The following is a 16,116-nucleotide window of genomic DNA, read 5'->3' on the forward strand; positions in this document are numbered from 1 at the left end:
GCAACTCTCCCCAGTTCAGAGGCTGAGTATCAAAAACGCTAAAAAAAAAACGCCAACCGGAGGGAGGGAGGGAGGGATGCCGAGGAGCCTCCGGGTCTCACCCAAAAAATGGCTTTTCATTACATTCAACGGTGGTTTTCTGTGGAAAGCCCCTTCAGCTCCCCGGAGCTACCTAACCAAAGAAAAAGAAAAGAGGGACTTACCCGGGAGGCAGTCGTCACTCGCTCATCAACTCAAAGTCGAGACAACTGGCTGCAACCTGCGACCCAAGTATACACACGCCCGAGAAGGGCCAGGAACATTAACAAGATACCGTGCGGCCAAGACCCTGTTCGACCTCAAAAAGCCCTATGCCCGAATGTCAGCCCAGGACATATTCCCCAAAACAGCAGCCAAAGTCGTGAACTTACGAACGTCGTGGGCATGGGGAGAGACTGCAGGCTGACTGGACCAAATAATCCTGCGGATGACTTGGGAGACCCGCGCCCTGGAACAGGAAAGATGGGAAACCGGATCCACCCAAAGAGCGTCCCTTACCACAGAGGCTGTGGCGCGCAGGTAACGACGAAGAACTGCAACCAGACACAAAACATCATGCACCCCCGGCCGAACCAACCAAGCATCAACAACCCAAGGACCCCTTCGGAAAGCAGCAGAATCATTCTTCGCCAGAAAAGAGGGAGAAGACTGCAAACGAACGAAACAACCACCAGGACCGAAAGAGCAGAAACCCCTTCTCCGGAGGAGAGCATGAAGCTCCCCGATCTGAACCCCAGAGGCCAATGCCAACAAGAAAAGAGCCTTAGAAAAACAGTCCTGAACCGAGGGGGCCACCACAAGTCGAGGAGAAGAGAGAAAAGAGAGCACCCGGTCCAATGACCAGGACGGCTCAGGCGGCGCATGAACAGGCCGGAGGTGAAAGAACGCCCGAGAAAGCTTGCGGAACGGAGCAGAAGTGACATCCACCCTAGGAGCTGTGTTGATAATGTAAGGATTGATTATACTCTTTGATTATTCAGGGGAATTCACGGTACTTAATGCGAGCAAGCCATTGATTAGTTATAGCCTAATTATAAGAATTAGCGCCAGCTGTCCGCGTAGTGACTGTGTTTTATACTAACGTAAATTGTTTTGCTGAAGTAGTTGTGATTGCACACAGTAGTTCCTTGCAACTGTTGCAAGATTAGAGAGGGCAGTAATGTAGGTATACTTTTGTTGTTGCCAAACTGTGTGTTATTACTGTGTGGGTACAGTAATTAACGTGTTGCAGAAGCTGCAACCGTATGTGGGCTGTGCATTTATTTTGTTATGCATGACACTGTAAGTGTGACCTATGTAACCTGGGGTTACTTTGTATTCTTTAAGTTGTGTTGAGGACTTAAGGATTCAGTGAGATAATTAAGGGGAATTAACTTTATAAGGGGTTGCACATTACTTGATGAGTGTGAGAGCTGTTAAGGGGAACAGTGCTGAGCTTGTTGAGATACGTTTCCGGTGCAATTGTCTGTGTGACAACTAATTGACCACTCTAGCTAATTATGTAATTAGCATTCTCATCATGAATTCACGTAGTGGTGAGGAACTGTCAGAGTCTGTCAGTATTTGTGTTAACGTAATTTGCTCGAGACTAATTACCTTTCTGGGGTATAGCAATTAGTGGCTTATGTTAATTAGTGGAGTAATTAACATCAGGGGTCTTGATGACTCGGTAAAGCGAGGTCATGGAGCTAGCATAACTCATTATATTAATCATATCCTGTCTGATGACAGTGGATTAAGATGCACTCTTGTTAATTAGTGGAGTAATTAACTCCTCGTCCGTGAATTCAGTGTTTGATGAGACTTGCTTACGCAGTGCGGAGCGAGACGTATTTATGTATGATTAATTATCGGCCCTGGTGACAGTTAATTAATTGCTCGGGGTTAATTAGGGTAATTAATACTCATTAAAGTAATTTTGACATAGACTGTTGAGAAGCTACCAAGCTAGTGGTAGACTTAGTTAACGTGACTCGATGGGGATTTAATTAGTTGTCCGTTTGACATTAATTAGGAATTACTCACTGAATACTTGCAAGGAGTCAAGTGTGATGTAATGTAAGAGACTTTGAGTTATTGTTAACAAGATGACTTGTGTTAAGAGTAATTAACGCTGCGAAACGCTGCGCGTGCTAGTGGCTTTACAAGACTGTAATTACCATATTTGTATCCTCACATTCCTTATGTACATTCTTGTATATGCATAAATAAAGAGAGACAAGTGTTTGTGATTAACGTAGAAGTACCTTGTTGCTGACTGCTGTGATCAGTCAATTAATGTAATTAATCACATAATCAATTTTGTAATTGATTAAGGCAATTTCTTTTCTTTATCATCTGGTGACAAGAGTAAAGTAACTTGGGGATTACTGAAGTAGTGTCTCAGAATCCCAGCTTGCCTGGCTTTGTTTACAGTTTACAGTGCAACTTCTTGCAGGGAGTTGCAAAGAGTATTTACATTAGGTTGTGATAGGGGTAGTCACTGTTGGACTACCCGCCTAGTTACGTGGGTATCTCGGCTGTAGGGTTGGAGGACCCGTAAGATTGTGATTATAGTATCTGTTCACTGTGAAGCCGTGACAATATTGATTGCAAGCTTGTGTCATCAGTGGGCATCATTGTTCAGTTAGTTCATGTATCAGCCCGCAGTGCGAAGGGCTGTTGAATAGCTGTGTAGCAAGTGCCACTGGATAGACAATAACGTAACGAATCACTCACTGTGGTGTGAATTAGGCTTGTGAATTATTTTTCTATTTTTTGCTTTGCAATATTGCGTCGTCAGTGGGCACACCTGTGTTCAGGTTAGTTCAGTATGCAGCCGCACAGCAATGGACCGGTGTCATTGCTATTTTAGCTGTTTGTTTTAGTGCCACGGGATGGACATTAACGTAACATAAACTTGATGTTGTATTAGTTTAGTCTCTTGTTATTAATAAATCATTTGTTGTTATAGAAACGGTCTTTGATGTCAACCCTTCAACCATTCTTTTCCACCCATGTTCTGCTTTATTACGATTGTTGCAATGTTTTAAATGACGGTTGTTCTTGGAAATTCGAATTCCAATTCATAGCACCACATCAAATACAAATATTTGATTGTGAGAACCCGTCGGTTATCCTTTATTGGTTTTAACGTCCTGTTTAACTAGGAGGAATCAGCAGCCTATGTGGACAGGTTTTCACCCTAGTGGTGGAAGCCTGGCGGTTTGCTCCCGCTTTTCCTTCTTCTATTGGACTCATGCTTATCTGCCGTGTGCAGTTCTTTAAACTTGAGGTCCACCTCCTAAGGGAGGTAGGCGTAGAAAAAAATCTCACAGCCCTCTCATAAAGTTTCTTAAAATTGGCAATGATTTTCTGGTCCATAGGCTAAAGTAGAGGAGTGGTGTTGGGAGGAAGGAACTTTATTGTAACAAAACTAAATTCCTCCATCAATGAATCCTCCAAGCCTGGAGGATGGGCAGGAGCATTATTGGGGAGAAGCAGGGCCTTGAGTGGCAAACTGTTCTCCTGCAAATATTTTTTGATGGCAGGGCACACCACTTCATTCACTCACTCCGTAAAAAATTGCCTAGTCACCCATGCCTTAGCATTAGCCTTCCACATCACACACATTTTGTGTTTCTACACATTATATTTTTTGAAAACCCTTGGATTTTCAGAATGATACACAAGCAAGGGTTTAATTTTCAAATCGTCATTCGCATTACCACACAACACTAGAGTAAACCAATCTTTCATATGCTTGTGTCCAGGCAATGACTTCTCCTCCTTGGTAATGTTTGTTTTGTTTGGCAATCTTTTCCAAAATAGCCCTGTCTCGTCACAATTAAACACTTGATGTGGTAGGTATGCCTCACTCTGCACAAAATCTTTAAATTCGCCAATGAATCTTTCAATCGCTGGTTTGTCTGAGCTAGCAGCCTCCCCATGCCTAACAACACTATGAATTCCACTTCTTTTTCTAAATTTCTCAAACCATCCCCTGCTCGCATTAAACTCTTTCACTTCTGCATCACTCGTTCCAGGGGTTTTCTTCAAAAGGTCTTCATGCAATTTTCTTGCCTTTTCACAAATGATGGCCTCCTAAACGCTATCACCCGCTAACTCCTTGTTGTGTATCCAAATTAATAATAACTGTTCGACATCTTCAAGTGTTTGTGTTCTATGTTTTGTGATTATTGATACGCCTTTTGCCACTTTAGCACCCATAATGTCCTTTTTCTTAGCCAGTTTGGTGGATATCGTTGACTGGGATTTGTTGTATTGCCTAGCCAATTCAACAACCCGCACACCATCTTCATATTTACAAATGATCTCGTTTCTGATCTATGGTCATCCTTACATGTGATCTCATATGTTGAGCCTTACCACTGACTTTCCTGGGACTCATGCCATGATATATAATAATTACTTTAATTAATTTAATGTTCAAAATGCAAAAAATCACCACAAACGCGGAATTTCTTATAGGCGTGATCGTCACTAAGTGGGCACCTGTAGTAAACTGAGGCAGGTCAGAACGCGTGACCGGGAACCACACGCTCGGTCGACCCGAACGTGTACCAACAAATATCGTTAGTCAACAACACCATCGTAAGTCGAGTCGCATTTTTCGATGAAACTTACATCGTAACTCGAAATTATCGTAAGTCGGGGCAATCGTAAGTCGAGGTGCCACTGTATATCCATATCAGCCATAATAGCTCCGGGAAGCCGACAAGGGCTCCCCCAAGAGAAGCACAAAAACAATTAAATTCTTCACAAAGAATTCAGACATGATCATCACTAAGCCACTAAGCAGGAGACACTGGTAAACCAGGAACCATGCGCTCGGTCGACCTATACGTGTATCAACAAACTTGCCAAGCGAGGAAGAGCTCGTATACCGAGTCAAATTTTTATGAAGAAACTGAGCTCGTAAGCCGAAATATTAATAAAGAGGGGCATTTGTCAACCGAGGTTCCACTGTACTGTACAGTGCATCCTCACTCTTAACGAACCTCGCTCTAACGAATTCCCAGCTGGTTTGAATAAATTGCATTCGGTACTAAATGTTCAGTGGAATATACAAATATTCATCTGTGTTGTTCTACTGATGGTGTTGACCTAGACTGGCATGGCAAGGCTGGTGAGAGAATTGTGTACTGTACACACTCTTCACATCGACCACTTCAATATCCGTATCACTAGTATCAGACACCGGTACAGTATTAGATCTTTTTCCAGATTCGAGTTATCAATATCATTGGCATGGTCATCTCCAAGCAATATGCCCTGCATTTCAACATTGGAGTGTTTTCTCAACATGGCCGAATGGGGACTGGGAGCTCAATGTGGATGTGTCCGACATGGTTGCTACAGTAAAAAACCAGCGTTGAATGTAATGAAACGTCATTTTCTGGGTGAGTCCCGGAGGCTCCTCGGAGCTATCCATGGCTGATATGGATACCCTAACTATTTTGCATCAGTCGATGTGGGTGGAGTTCTAGGCCTACCGGGGACCACGAGCCAGAACCTGGCTCCCTCACAGAGGCACGGGGAGCAATGGCCCATAGAAATGCACATGTGATTTGGAGCATTCTATATCTGCCATTGACCGGGACAGGCACTCAGATAGGTAAGCGCCACAAAACAAACCCCTATTCTGATTAACAACAAAAATCGACAAACGAGTGGACAGAACTCCCCCAGGAAAACGAACTAACAAGCATGACGTCACACGAACCGCGCCGTATGTCTGCGTAGCTCCCCTCACCCGGGAGGGGGAAGGGGGAGCCCCAGACCCCCGCACCGGCGATCCCCGCCCCAGTTTTGAGACTGGATATCAAAACCGCGAAAAAAACGCCGACCGGAGGGCGGGAGGGTGCCGAGGAGCCTCCGGGACTCACCCAGAAAATGGCGTTTCATTACATTCAACGCTGGTTTTCTGGGGGGGGAGCCCCTACGGCTCCCCGGAGCTACATCACCAAAGACTACCTAAGAAAACACGGGGCCATACCCGGGAGGCGGTCGGTGAACCACTACTGAACACAAAGTCGAGACGACAACTCAAGGACCCCCTCCGGAAAGCAGCAGGCACATCTTTCACCAGAAAAAGGGAGAACGGCTGCAGACGAAGAAACCTATGACCACGACCATAGGAGCCAAAAACCACTGCGCCTGAGAAGAGCATGAAGCTCTGCCACACGACCCCCAGAGGCCAATGCCAACATAAAAAGAGAGCAGAGGCAAAGCAAACCTGACCCCAAGGAGCCACAACCACCATGGAGAAGAAAAACAGGAGAGCACCCTGTCCAAAGACCAGGACGGCACAGGCAGTACATAAGCAGGCCGGAGGTGAAACAACGCACGAGACAGCCTGCAAAACGGCGCAGAAGGAACATCGATACCGAAAGCTAGCTGCAGAAACCAAGGTGCCAGTCCCAGGAACGGCCCCAAGCGCCTCTACATCCTCCGCAAGCCAATCCTATGACAGCCCCAGGAGGGAAAAGAAAATGCAGGACCAAAACCAAAATGCCACAAGCATGCAAGTCCACCGCCACAAGTGCAGCCGACAGGGAAGGAACCCGCATAAGAAGCCGCCCCGCACCAACATCCCGCAGAAGGGCAGGAACGAAAAAACTCATGAAGAGGAGCAAAATCGCCCCCAAGGAAAACAAGTAGCACCGAGATAGCGCGAAGAGAAGAGATATGCACAAAAGAACAAGAAGGCCAAACACCCAGAAGCTGCCAGGAATAGGACCCACAAGCTCTAGAAAGGACCGGAGGGAAGTAGCAAAACCGTCCCGAACCTTCGAGAACAAAAAGAAACAAACACAAAGGACGAAGGCACAAAAACCCCGTCGCACCCGAGACCAAAAGTCATGCAGAAACCCCAAGAAGAGGGGGACATGACGGAGAAGGCCCGTCCCGGAAAAAAGGGGCGAAGACCGTAGAAAAGCACACACCGACAGGACGGAAACAACGGGCACAATGGACAAGGAAACCGAACCCAGGGAGGGGCCGACGACCACAAAGCACGTGCGAAGAGGGGGAACGGAAAACCCCACACCACAAAACCGCAAGCCCCGCCCAGAGGGGTAGAAATACCCCGGCGGGAACCAACGGGGCCTGAGGCCCCTCACGTGAGCCCCACCCCAGCCCCGGGAACCCCCCCTGCAGGCCCCGGGGCCAAGCTGTCCCCTCAAAGCCCCAGCGTCAAGAAAAACCCCGGGGCAGCCAGGAAAACACTAAGAAAGGGAGCCCACTAGGCTCTGGAACTTGAACCGAAACCAGAGGATAGGCGAGGGGCGAGATGAAGACCCCCAAGTTCATCCCCAGCCAGCACAACGAGGCGAGGACAAACCAGAGAATCCAAGGAACATGGAAAAAACAGGCCTGGCACAGCAAGACCAGCAAGGAGGGAGGGCCCCAGAGGGAGCACGGAAGGGCCGAACATAATGCCACAACCAACCCTGACACGCTGCTGCAATACCAAAACCGCAGCAAAATGTCACCACACTCCCCGAGGAAGCAACAGAAGATAGATAAATCGTACATGAGTGGCACACAAGGGGACATAGGCGGAAACCGAGCACCCAACTGATCCACAGGGACGGTAGAAGAAATGTGTGCAGTGTAACAGGCAATCGAAGGAACACATTAGGCAGCCCAACTTGGCCTGACCCCATACACAGCCCCAAGAGCAGAGACGAGAGCGCCCATGAAGCACAGAATCCACTCGATAGGCAATTGACAGGGGAGAGGCGGAACCAAAAAGCCAGAACCCAATCCTGCAAACACAAGGAGGCGAGCACAAAACACCCTCGACACAGGAAAACGTACCACCGAACAGGCACCTCCACCGTTGCACTGCGGAACAAGGTGGAGGCGGGGTCCCGAACTCCAGCAATGTTAGACACGCATAGGAGAGGGGCAGGAGTACAGGCAGGAGCCGCCTCAGAAGGGACATGAGGCTACCTGCAGACACCCGTGAACCGAGGAAGAAATCAGGTGGAGAGAACAAGAGCTGCCCAGTATGGGCTAATAGCCCTGCAGTAGGCACCTCGGGTGGTACGGTCCACGTTCTCAAGGACGTATGTACACCCATTCCTACTTCCAAAAACAAAAACAGCGTCAGGACGAAGGAGATGCCAAACCGCACCAACTCACCTGCAGAACATAGGCGCTGAAGGGCCATGACTCAAGCTTTCGAGTCCGTAGCCGCCAGAGGCGGCCAGGGCGCCCATGCTGGAGAGGAGGGAAGCGGCGAAGGAGGCTCCCCACCCTAGAACGCAGGGAAAAACCACGTGACTTCCCCACAGCGGCACCCCAGAACACCCCAAAGCAACGGGGCACGGATTGGATTAAGAAAAGAGCGAGAGGTGAAGCCCCCCCAAGAGAAAATGGATGCAGAACACGTGTGCACACCGCCCAGAACCAAAACTAACTCCCACGGAACATGCGCAGGATGCAAAAAAATAAAAAGTAGCCCAACAAGGCGAGAAGTAGCCCAACCAGTCGAGAAGTAGCCCAACAAGGCGAGAAGTAGCCCAACTGGCGACAGTAGCCCAACCGGCTACAAGGAGCCCAACAAGGCGAGAAGTAGCCCAACTGGCGACAAGCAGCCCAAACTGCAACAAGGAGCCCAAAACGGCTACAAGGAGCCAAAAACGGCTACAAGGAGCCCAAAACGGCTACAAGGAGCCCAAGACGGCTACAAGGAGCCCAAAACGGCTACAAGGAGCCCAAAACGGCTACAAGGAGCCCAAAACGGCTACAAGGAGCCCAAAACAGCTACAAGGAGCCCAAAATGGCTACAAGGAGCCCAAACGGCTACAAGGAGCCCAAACGGCTACAAGGAGCCCAACCTGTCCAGAACAGAAGGAACCAGTATGGAGGCAAACTCTGGGACACACAGGAGGCAAGCCGCAAAGGCCAACTGCACCACAGGCGAAGAGATGCAGTTAGCCGAAAACCTCCGGAAGACGGAACCGAAGAAACCACAGGGACACGGAACCGAACCCGGGGAGGAGCAGAACCCAAGCCCAAATCGTACGCAGAGGGGGGAAAGAAAACCCCACTCCTCGCAACAGTAAGCCCCGCTCAGAAGGACGGAAATCCAGGCGGGGCGCAATGGAGCCCAAGGCCCCCAAGGCCGCTCCTCCCCAACCCCAGGAGCCTCTACACCAGGCCCCGGGGCCGAGTCGACCTCCAAAGCCCCAGCCCCACAAGAAAAAGCCGGGGCAGCCGAGAGAGCTGGAAGAGAAGGGGCCCACTGGTCAGACCCCGGAGCATCGGCCGGAGGAACAGACTCGAATGCCTCCGCAGCTACCCCGGACAGGGCAACCCCCGAAACTGCCCAAGTCTCAGAACCTCTAACCCCGCCCCGACCCCGAAGCCTGCAGATGCATAGGGGCCGGAAGCAGGAGGGGAAAAAACAAGGGGGGTGTGGAAGAACCAAGGCTGAAGTGACCAAAACCCCCAAGTCTGGGTCCCTACACAAGTGGGGCAGCATCGGGGCGTCCGGGGAAGCGACAAATCTGAGCGCGTTGCAACATCCTACCCAGCAACGCGCAAGCTGCCTGCACCCACGGGAATTCATCAGCAGACTGGGTGAATGGAGTCACGAACAAGCAACAAAGCTCGCAGGACTCAGGGTCGAATGTGTCACCGACCCAACAGGCAGCATGATGGAGGCAAAAACAAGGAGAGTCACCCTGAGACAAAGGGACAGAGCAACCCTCAACTCGCACAAAGCGAGAGGGGACCCAAGGGTCTCCACTATCGGACCCGAGAGCCCCCGCAGGGTTTCCCAGGGCCCCTAGACTGGGTCTGCTAAGGGTTATCCCAGGCATGAGGCAGGACACTGCTAACCGGCGCCCCAAACTACCAAGCAAACTGATAAAGCTGAACCCACGGGACGTGTCCACCTGTGAGGGCGAAGCAGGGAGTGCCACCACACAAACGAACCTAATATAAGGGGGGGGGGGGAACACAAGGCAGACCCCTCTTCCAGGCAAAAACAAATATAAAAGAAAAATCACACAAGTGGACAACGTACCCAGAGGGAACAGAGCCGGTCGCTGTCATAGGTGAAAACTAGCTACGCAGTACCCTGCGCCCCACCAGTGCTATAACTACCACTTACCCCAAGGTAAACAAGGGAGTAAAACCCCCAAACACTCGGGGCGGCCAAACGCCAAGCAGCAAAAAGCCAACAGAGGTAGACCCATTGTGACTTGTGGAAGGCAACCCCAAGCCCCAAGGGCGGTACTTACAGGGCACTCAGGGAAGGTGACCCTAAGCACATGCAGCCCGAGTACCTGAGAATACTACTCCCAGCTCACACGACCACCGTAAGAGCAGCACTGAAAACAAGTCACAGCACTGAGACAAGACCGGAGCTGGAGCCACACAACCGTGCATTATCCCATCAGCCGAGGAACTGGGGCGGGGATCGCCGGCTCGGGGGTCTGGGGCTCCCCCTTTCCACTCCCGGGAAGGGGGGAAGCTGCGCAGACATGCGGCGCAGCTCGTGTGACGTCATGCTTGTTAGTTCGTTTTCCTGGGGGAGTTCTGTCCACTCGTTTGTCGATTTTTGTTGTTAACCAGAATAGGGGTTTGTTTTGTGGCGCTTACCTTTCTGGGTGCCTGTTCCGGTCAAGGGCAGATATAGAATGCTCCAAATCACATGTGCATTTCTATGGGCCATTGCTCCCCGTGCCTCTCTGAGGGGGCCAGGTTCTGGCTCGTGGTCCCAGGTAGGCCTAGAACTCCACCCACATCGACTGATGCAAAATAGTTAGGGTATCCATATCAGCCATGGATAGCTCCGAGGAGCCGTAGGGGCTCCCGCCAGAAAATGAGTCTGCCCACGGCTGTGGGGCATGCTTGGAATATTTTTCAAACTGGTGGATGCTCATTGGAAGCCTCAGGCCTCCATCTTGTACCCAAGTTTGAATCCTACAATATATCTACGAGTGCATTAAGGGGTTATGCGCACCCCCGATTGAGTGCATTAAGGCACTATGTGCAGTTCAGAGGGTTAATACACTCAACATAACTAGTTAATATCACCATGATTAATACTCACCATCACTGGGTGATAACAATAATACGCTCACCATCACTGGGTGATAACAATAATACACTCACCATCACTGGGTGATAACAATAATACACTCACCATCACTGGGTGATAACAATAATACACTCACCATCACTGGGTGATAACAATAATACACTCACCATCACTGGGTGATAACAATAATACACTCACCATCACTGGGTGATAACAATAATACACTCACCATCACTGGGTGATAATAATACGCTCACCATCACAGGGTAATGACACCATGATTAATACACTTGCTATCACTGGTTAATAACACCATGATTAATACACTCACCATCACTGGTTATTGATAATATGATTAATACACTCACCATCACTGGTTAATGACAACACCATGATTAATACATTCACCATTACTGGTTAATGACAATATGATTAATACACTCACCATCACTGGTTAATGACAACACCATGATTAATACATTCACCATTACTGGTTAATGACAACACCATGATTAATACATTCACCATTACTGGTTAATGACATCAAGATTAATACTCACCATCATTAGTTAATAACATTATAATAAATACACTCACCATCACTAGTTATTGAAAACATAATAAATACAGTCATTATCACTAGTTACTGTAAACATCATGATTAATATGCTCACCATAACTGGTTAATGACATCAACATGACACACACACTCACCTCTTGTACAGTAAGAATAAAATTGTCCTTACCATCATTAATGGGCAGAAGTTGTGTTTGCTATCGTCCTTGGTAGCCGAGCAGAGACTGGAAGCCGTATTACCTATTAGGGGAAATAAAACATTTAAGGTTTCTATAACTAAATTTTCCCATCAAAACATAATAAATGTTTAGAAAAATGTAATAATTTTGTTTATGTATTATGCTAAGAGCAGGTTCTATATTGGTACGGAATACCAGAAGCATCAAGAGTAAGTATGGGCCAATAGGCCCTTTGCAGTTACAGTGGTACCTTGCATAACGAATTTAATCCGTTCCATGTTCGTCATGTGAAACGGACGTCATACAAAACGAGTGTCCCCCATGTAACCAGTGTGATGCACTGTGTTTATTGTGAAATTTCCCCAGTGTGCATGACATCAAATGTTCCCCAAAATATAATTTTTCTTTGTAAAATGATAAATTACCGTCCCTGAACATGTCTATGTAAAAATAATTACCAAATTCCACTTACTTTGGCTGTGAGGGCGTGGACAAGGTGCGCTGTGACGTCATCAGGGACTGGTCGCCCGTGTGTGAAGCTCCCAGACACGGTCGCGCAGGCCATTCAAGCACCGCGTGTTGCTACAAATATATTTTCAAATATTTTTTCTATGCATTTCCAATGCGGTTTTATTTGTTTCTTTTATCATATATGATGCATATTTGTGACCTTTACAATATGTATACAGTAGAATGTTCATAATTTTCCATGAAACTGTGATACATGTGTCAGTAATGTGTCCACAATAAATGTTTATTGTCACAATATTACGTGGTAAAAATTCACTAAAATTACAATATGTACAGTTTCACATACTATTTACACAGTAACACACTGTATTACACACTCAGTACTTTGGAGGTGCGTAATAGTCAACGAAGTAGTCCGTGGTACACAGTGTGACTTTGCTCTCCTTGCACCAACTACAGATAGATTTTCGTTTCCTGTTTCATCGTTCTGTGTGCTTGCAAATAACGCACTCGCGTGCACCCTTGGCTTTAGTACTTGTAGGTGGTATGTAGCCAAGCTTGTAAAGCATAAAGTAGTATTGAAACGATTATAGGAAAAGCTCAATTTGTAAGGTAGTCTTGAAAAGATCGCTTTGTAAGGTCCCACACAGGAAGAGATTCAGCTAGCCTCAAAGAGTGTCCATCAGTCAGAAAGAGATTCAGCTAGCCTCAAAGAGTGTCCATCAGTCAGGAAGAGATTCGGCTAGCCTCAAAGAGTGTCCATCAGTCAGGAAGAGATTCAGGTATTCTTGAAAATATCAATGAACACCACCACCATGGAAGCCGCTAACACTGTTCATCTATGCTACTTGTATCAGATGCATCATCACTGAATGCAGAAAACGATTCATCTATATTTTTTTTTTTTTTTTTTTTGAGATATATACAAGAGTTGTTACATTCTTGTACAGCCACTAGTACGCGTAGCGTTTCGGGCAGGTCCTTAATCCTATGGTCCCTGGAATACGATCCCCTGCCGCGAAGAATCGTTTTTTCATCCAAGTACACATTTTACTGTTGCGTTAAACAGAGGCTACAGTTAAGGAATTGCGCCCAGTAAATCCTCCCCGGCCAGGATATATCACCTATATACATTAAAGATGGCAAGGGTGGGGCTCAGAGCTACACCTGGATACGCTCGCTGTATCATCCTCATAGGTGCTGTATCACTGGCATCCGACCGTTGTGTTAAGCCCTTATTGCGCCTAGCTTCACCAATGTTATGACCCTTATGTTCTTTAAACAATAGGGTCTGAATTGCACCGACTGAGCACAGTCTTTCAACACCGTGTGGGACAGGTGTTTGAGAGCTAGAGACACGTGTGCCATGAATGGTTGCTCACGCAGTACTAACCCAGCCAGCAGCCCTTGTCTTTCATATTCGTTATATCAAAAGGTTCGTTCAGTGTTTGTTGGGTAGGCTGCTCCATTATGACAATCTTTCTTTGTTTCAAATGTGTTCCATTTGTTTTGTATTTGTCACTTACGTCTCAATAATAGAGCAGCCTACCCGACAAACACTGAACAAACCTTTATGACATTTGTCCATTTTTCAAATTGTTTCAACAGTTCTTTTATTTTATTTTTTTTTTTTAAGAAACATGGAGCAGCCGACCTGTAAACCACCGAACGAACCTTTTTGACATATGTACTGGTTTTCAAAATTCTTCATTTTTGTTATTATTTACGTTTTTTGTATGTAAGAAACATAGAGCAGCCTACCTGCCGACCACCGAACGAACCTTTTTGACATTTGTACTGGTTTTCAAAATTCTTCATTTTTGTTATTATTTACGTTTTTTGTATGTAAGAAACATAGAGCAGCCTACCTGCCGACCACTGAACGAACCTTTTTGACATTTGTACTGGTTTTCAAAATTCTTCATTTTTTTTATTATTTACGTTTTTTGTATGTAAGAAACATGGAGCAGCCTACCTGCCGACCACCGAACGAACATTTTGCTATAAGACAAATGAAAAATAAATATTGAACACATTTGAAGAAAGGAAAATGTCATAATGGTTTATTCAGTGTATGTAAGGTAGGCTTCTCCATTATTGAGACGCAAATGACAAATAAAAAACAAATGGAACACATTTGAAACAAAGAAAGATTGTTATAATGGAGCAGCCTACCTGCCGAACACCGAACGAACCTTTTTGACATTTGTTGTATATCAGACATTTCGTTTCTTTTTTCCTACAAAAACGTCAATGCTTTGCAACATCTCAGCAGTCACCTTTTTATATCCCAGCATCATTAGCATCTTTAAACAAGAACAACATAATTTATGTGCATCGTCAGAGGCGTCTAAGAATGTGCAAGAAGCAGCGCGACCCCACCATGTGGTGTTGACGTTACTCAAACCAGCGTTCGTCATACGGGACGATTTGACGCCGATCGGGCCGTTCGTTACCCAAAATATTCGTCTTTTGGGGCAATCATTATGCGAGGTACCACTGTACTTCCATTCTTCCCTCTCATTTATCCAATTAATACCCAATGTTCTGTGTTCTGTCTTGTGTTGGTCAAAAGTTTGTTCACCTCATACAAAACTGTTGCAACATATCACCTCACCCAAATGCGAGTATATAAGACAAGCTGTTTAATTAGGCATGTATTATGTTTCAGATCCTCATTTTTACCGTACCCGAGTACCTGAAATTTATCACTGTTAAACATCATGTTATTTTCTGCTGCTCAATCGAAAACTTTGTTGACATCTGCTTGTAGTTTTTCAATGTCTTCAGCAGAGGTAATTTTCATGCTGATTTTTGTGTCATCTGCAAAGGACGACACGAAGCTGTGACGTGTATTTTTGTCTATATCAGATATGAGAATAAGGAACAGTAGCAGTGCAAGGACTGTACCTTGAGGTACAGAGCTTTTAACATCGCTTGGACTCGATTTTATCTGATTGACTGTTACTCTTTGTGTTCTGTTCAACAGGAAATTGAGTATCCAGCATCCTACTTTTCCAGTTATTCTCATTGATCAGAGACTTCTTTTAACAATATAAGAAAAGAAAATAATTGTTTGGAAAGAATTTATTTTCTGTGCACCAAGGGGTTGTCATATTTTAATGCAGAACAGTACAGTGGTTAAACAAAACATGCTGTTCGATTAGACCATTTCAGCAGCCCATTATCCATTTCAGTAATTTTCCTTGTATTCCCAGCTCAGCAAGCTGTTCTACCATGATTTCCCTGTTTGCTGTATCAAAAGCTGCTGCTAGGTTGATGAAGACGGCTTGAGGGGAAGCTTCAATATGAGCGAAGTAGTCAGGAAAACAGTGTTGTGTACTGAGCCCCAGGCATAAATCCAAACAGTTGGAGACAGGTGCCCCTGTATACGATACGTGAGTCGGTTAAGGACAATGTGTTCAAGCACTTTACAAACACATGATGTTAGAGATATGGGCCTATAATTATCTGAGTGTGGTTTGGGGATATGAACAATAACACTCTTTGTCCAAGCATCAGGTAATACTCATTCACTTAACCCTTAAGCTGCAAAACACGTCATATGACTTTTGAGTAACTTACGCAAAAGTGCGCATCACGTCACATGACGTAATGAAGTACCACGCAAGATTTGAATAGCCAGTGGGGGGTAGTGGGGGCCCCCCATATGCTGCCTAGGGGCTATAGTAAACAGCCGCCATTTTGAAAAAATCCAGCTCCGCCACCAACGCGTGGAAAGCGTCAGTTACCTAGCAGTCACCATGGCGAGCGCACGGCCAAACGCC

General features: G+C 46.4%; 1 protein-coding gene across 1 annotated transcript in view; it reads right to left on the reverse strand.

Annotated features, from left to right (window-relative positions):
- The window catches only part of LOC123748127 (tripartite motif-containing protein 59-like), a 260,400-nt gene that overhangs the window by 217,396 nt on the left and 26,888 nt on the right, over positions 1 to 16,116 (reverse strand). Inside the window, exon 2 of the mRNA XM_069324588.1 lies at positions 11,848 to 11,918. Coding sequence (XP_069180689.1) covers positions 11,848 to 11,853 — 6 coding nt within the window. The 5' untranslated portion in view covers positions 11,854 to 11,918. The remainder of the gene's footprint in view (positions 1 to 11,847; positions 11,919 to 16,116) is intronic.

Source organism: Procambarus clarkii, chromosome 14 (genome assembly GCF_040958095.1).
Source record: "Procambarus clarkii isolate CNS0578487 chromosome 14, FALCON_Pclarkii_2.0, whole genome shotgun sequence".
In the NCBI taxonomy this organism is placed as follows: Eukaryota; Metazoa; Arthropoda; class Malacostraca; order Decapoda; family Cambaridae; genus Procambarus; species Procambarus clarkii.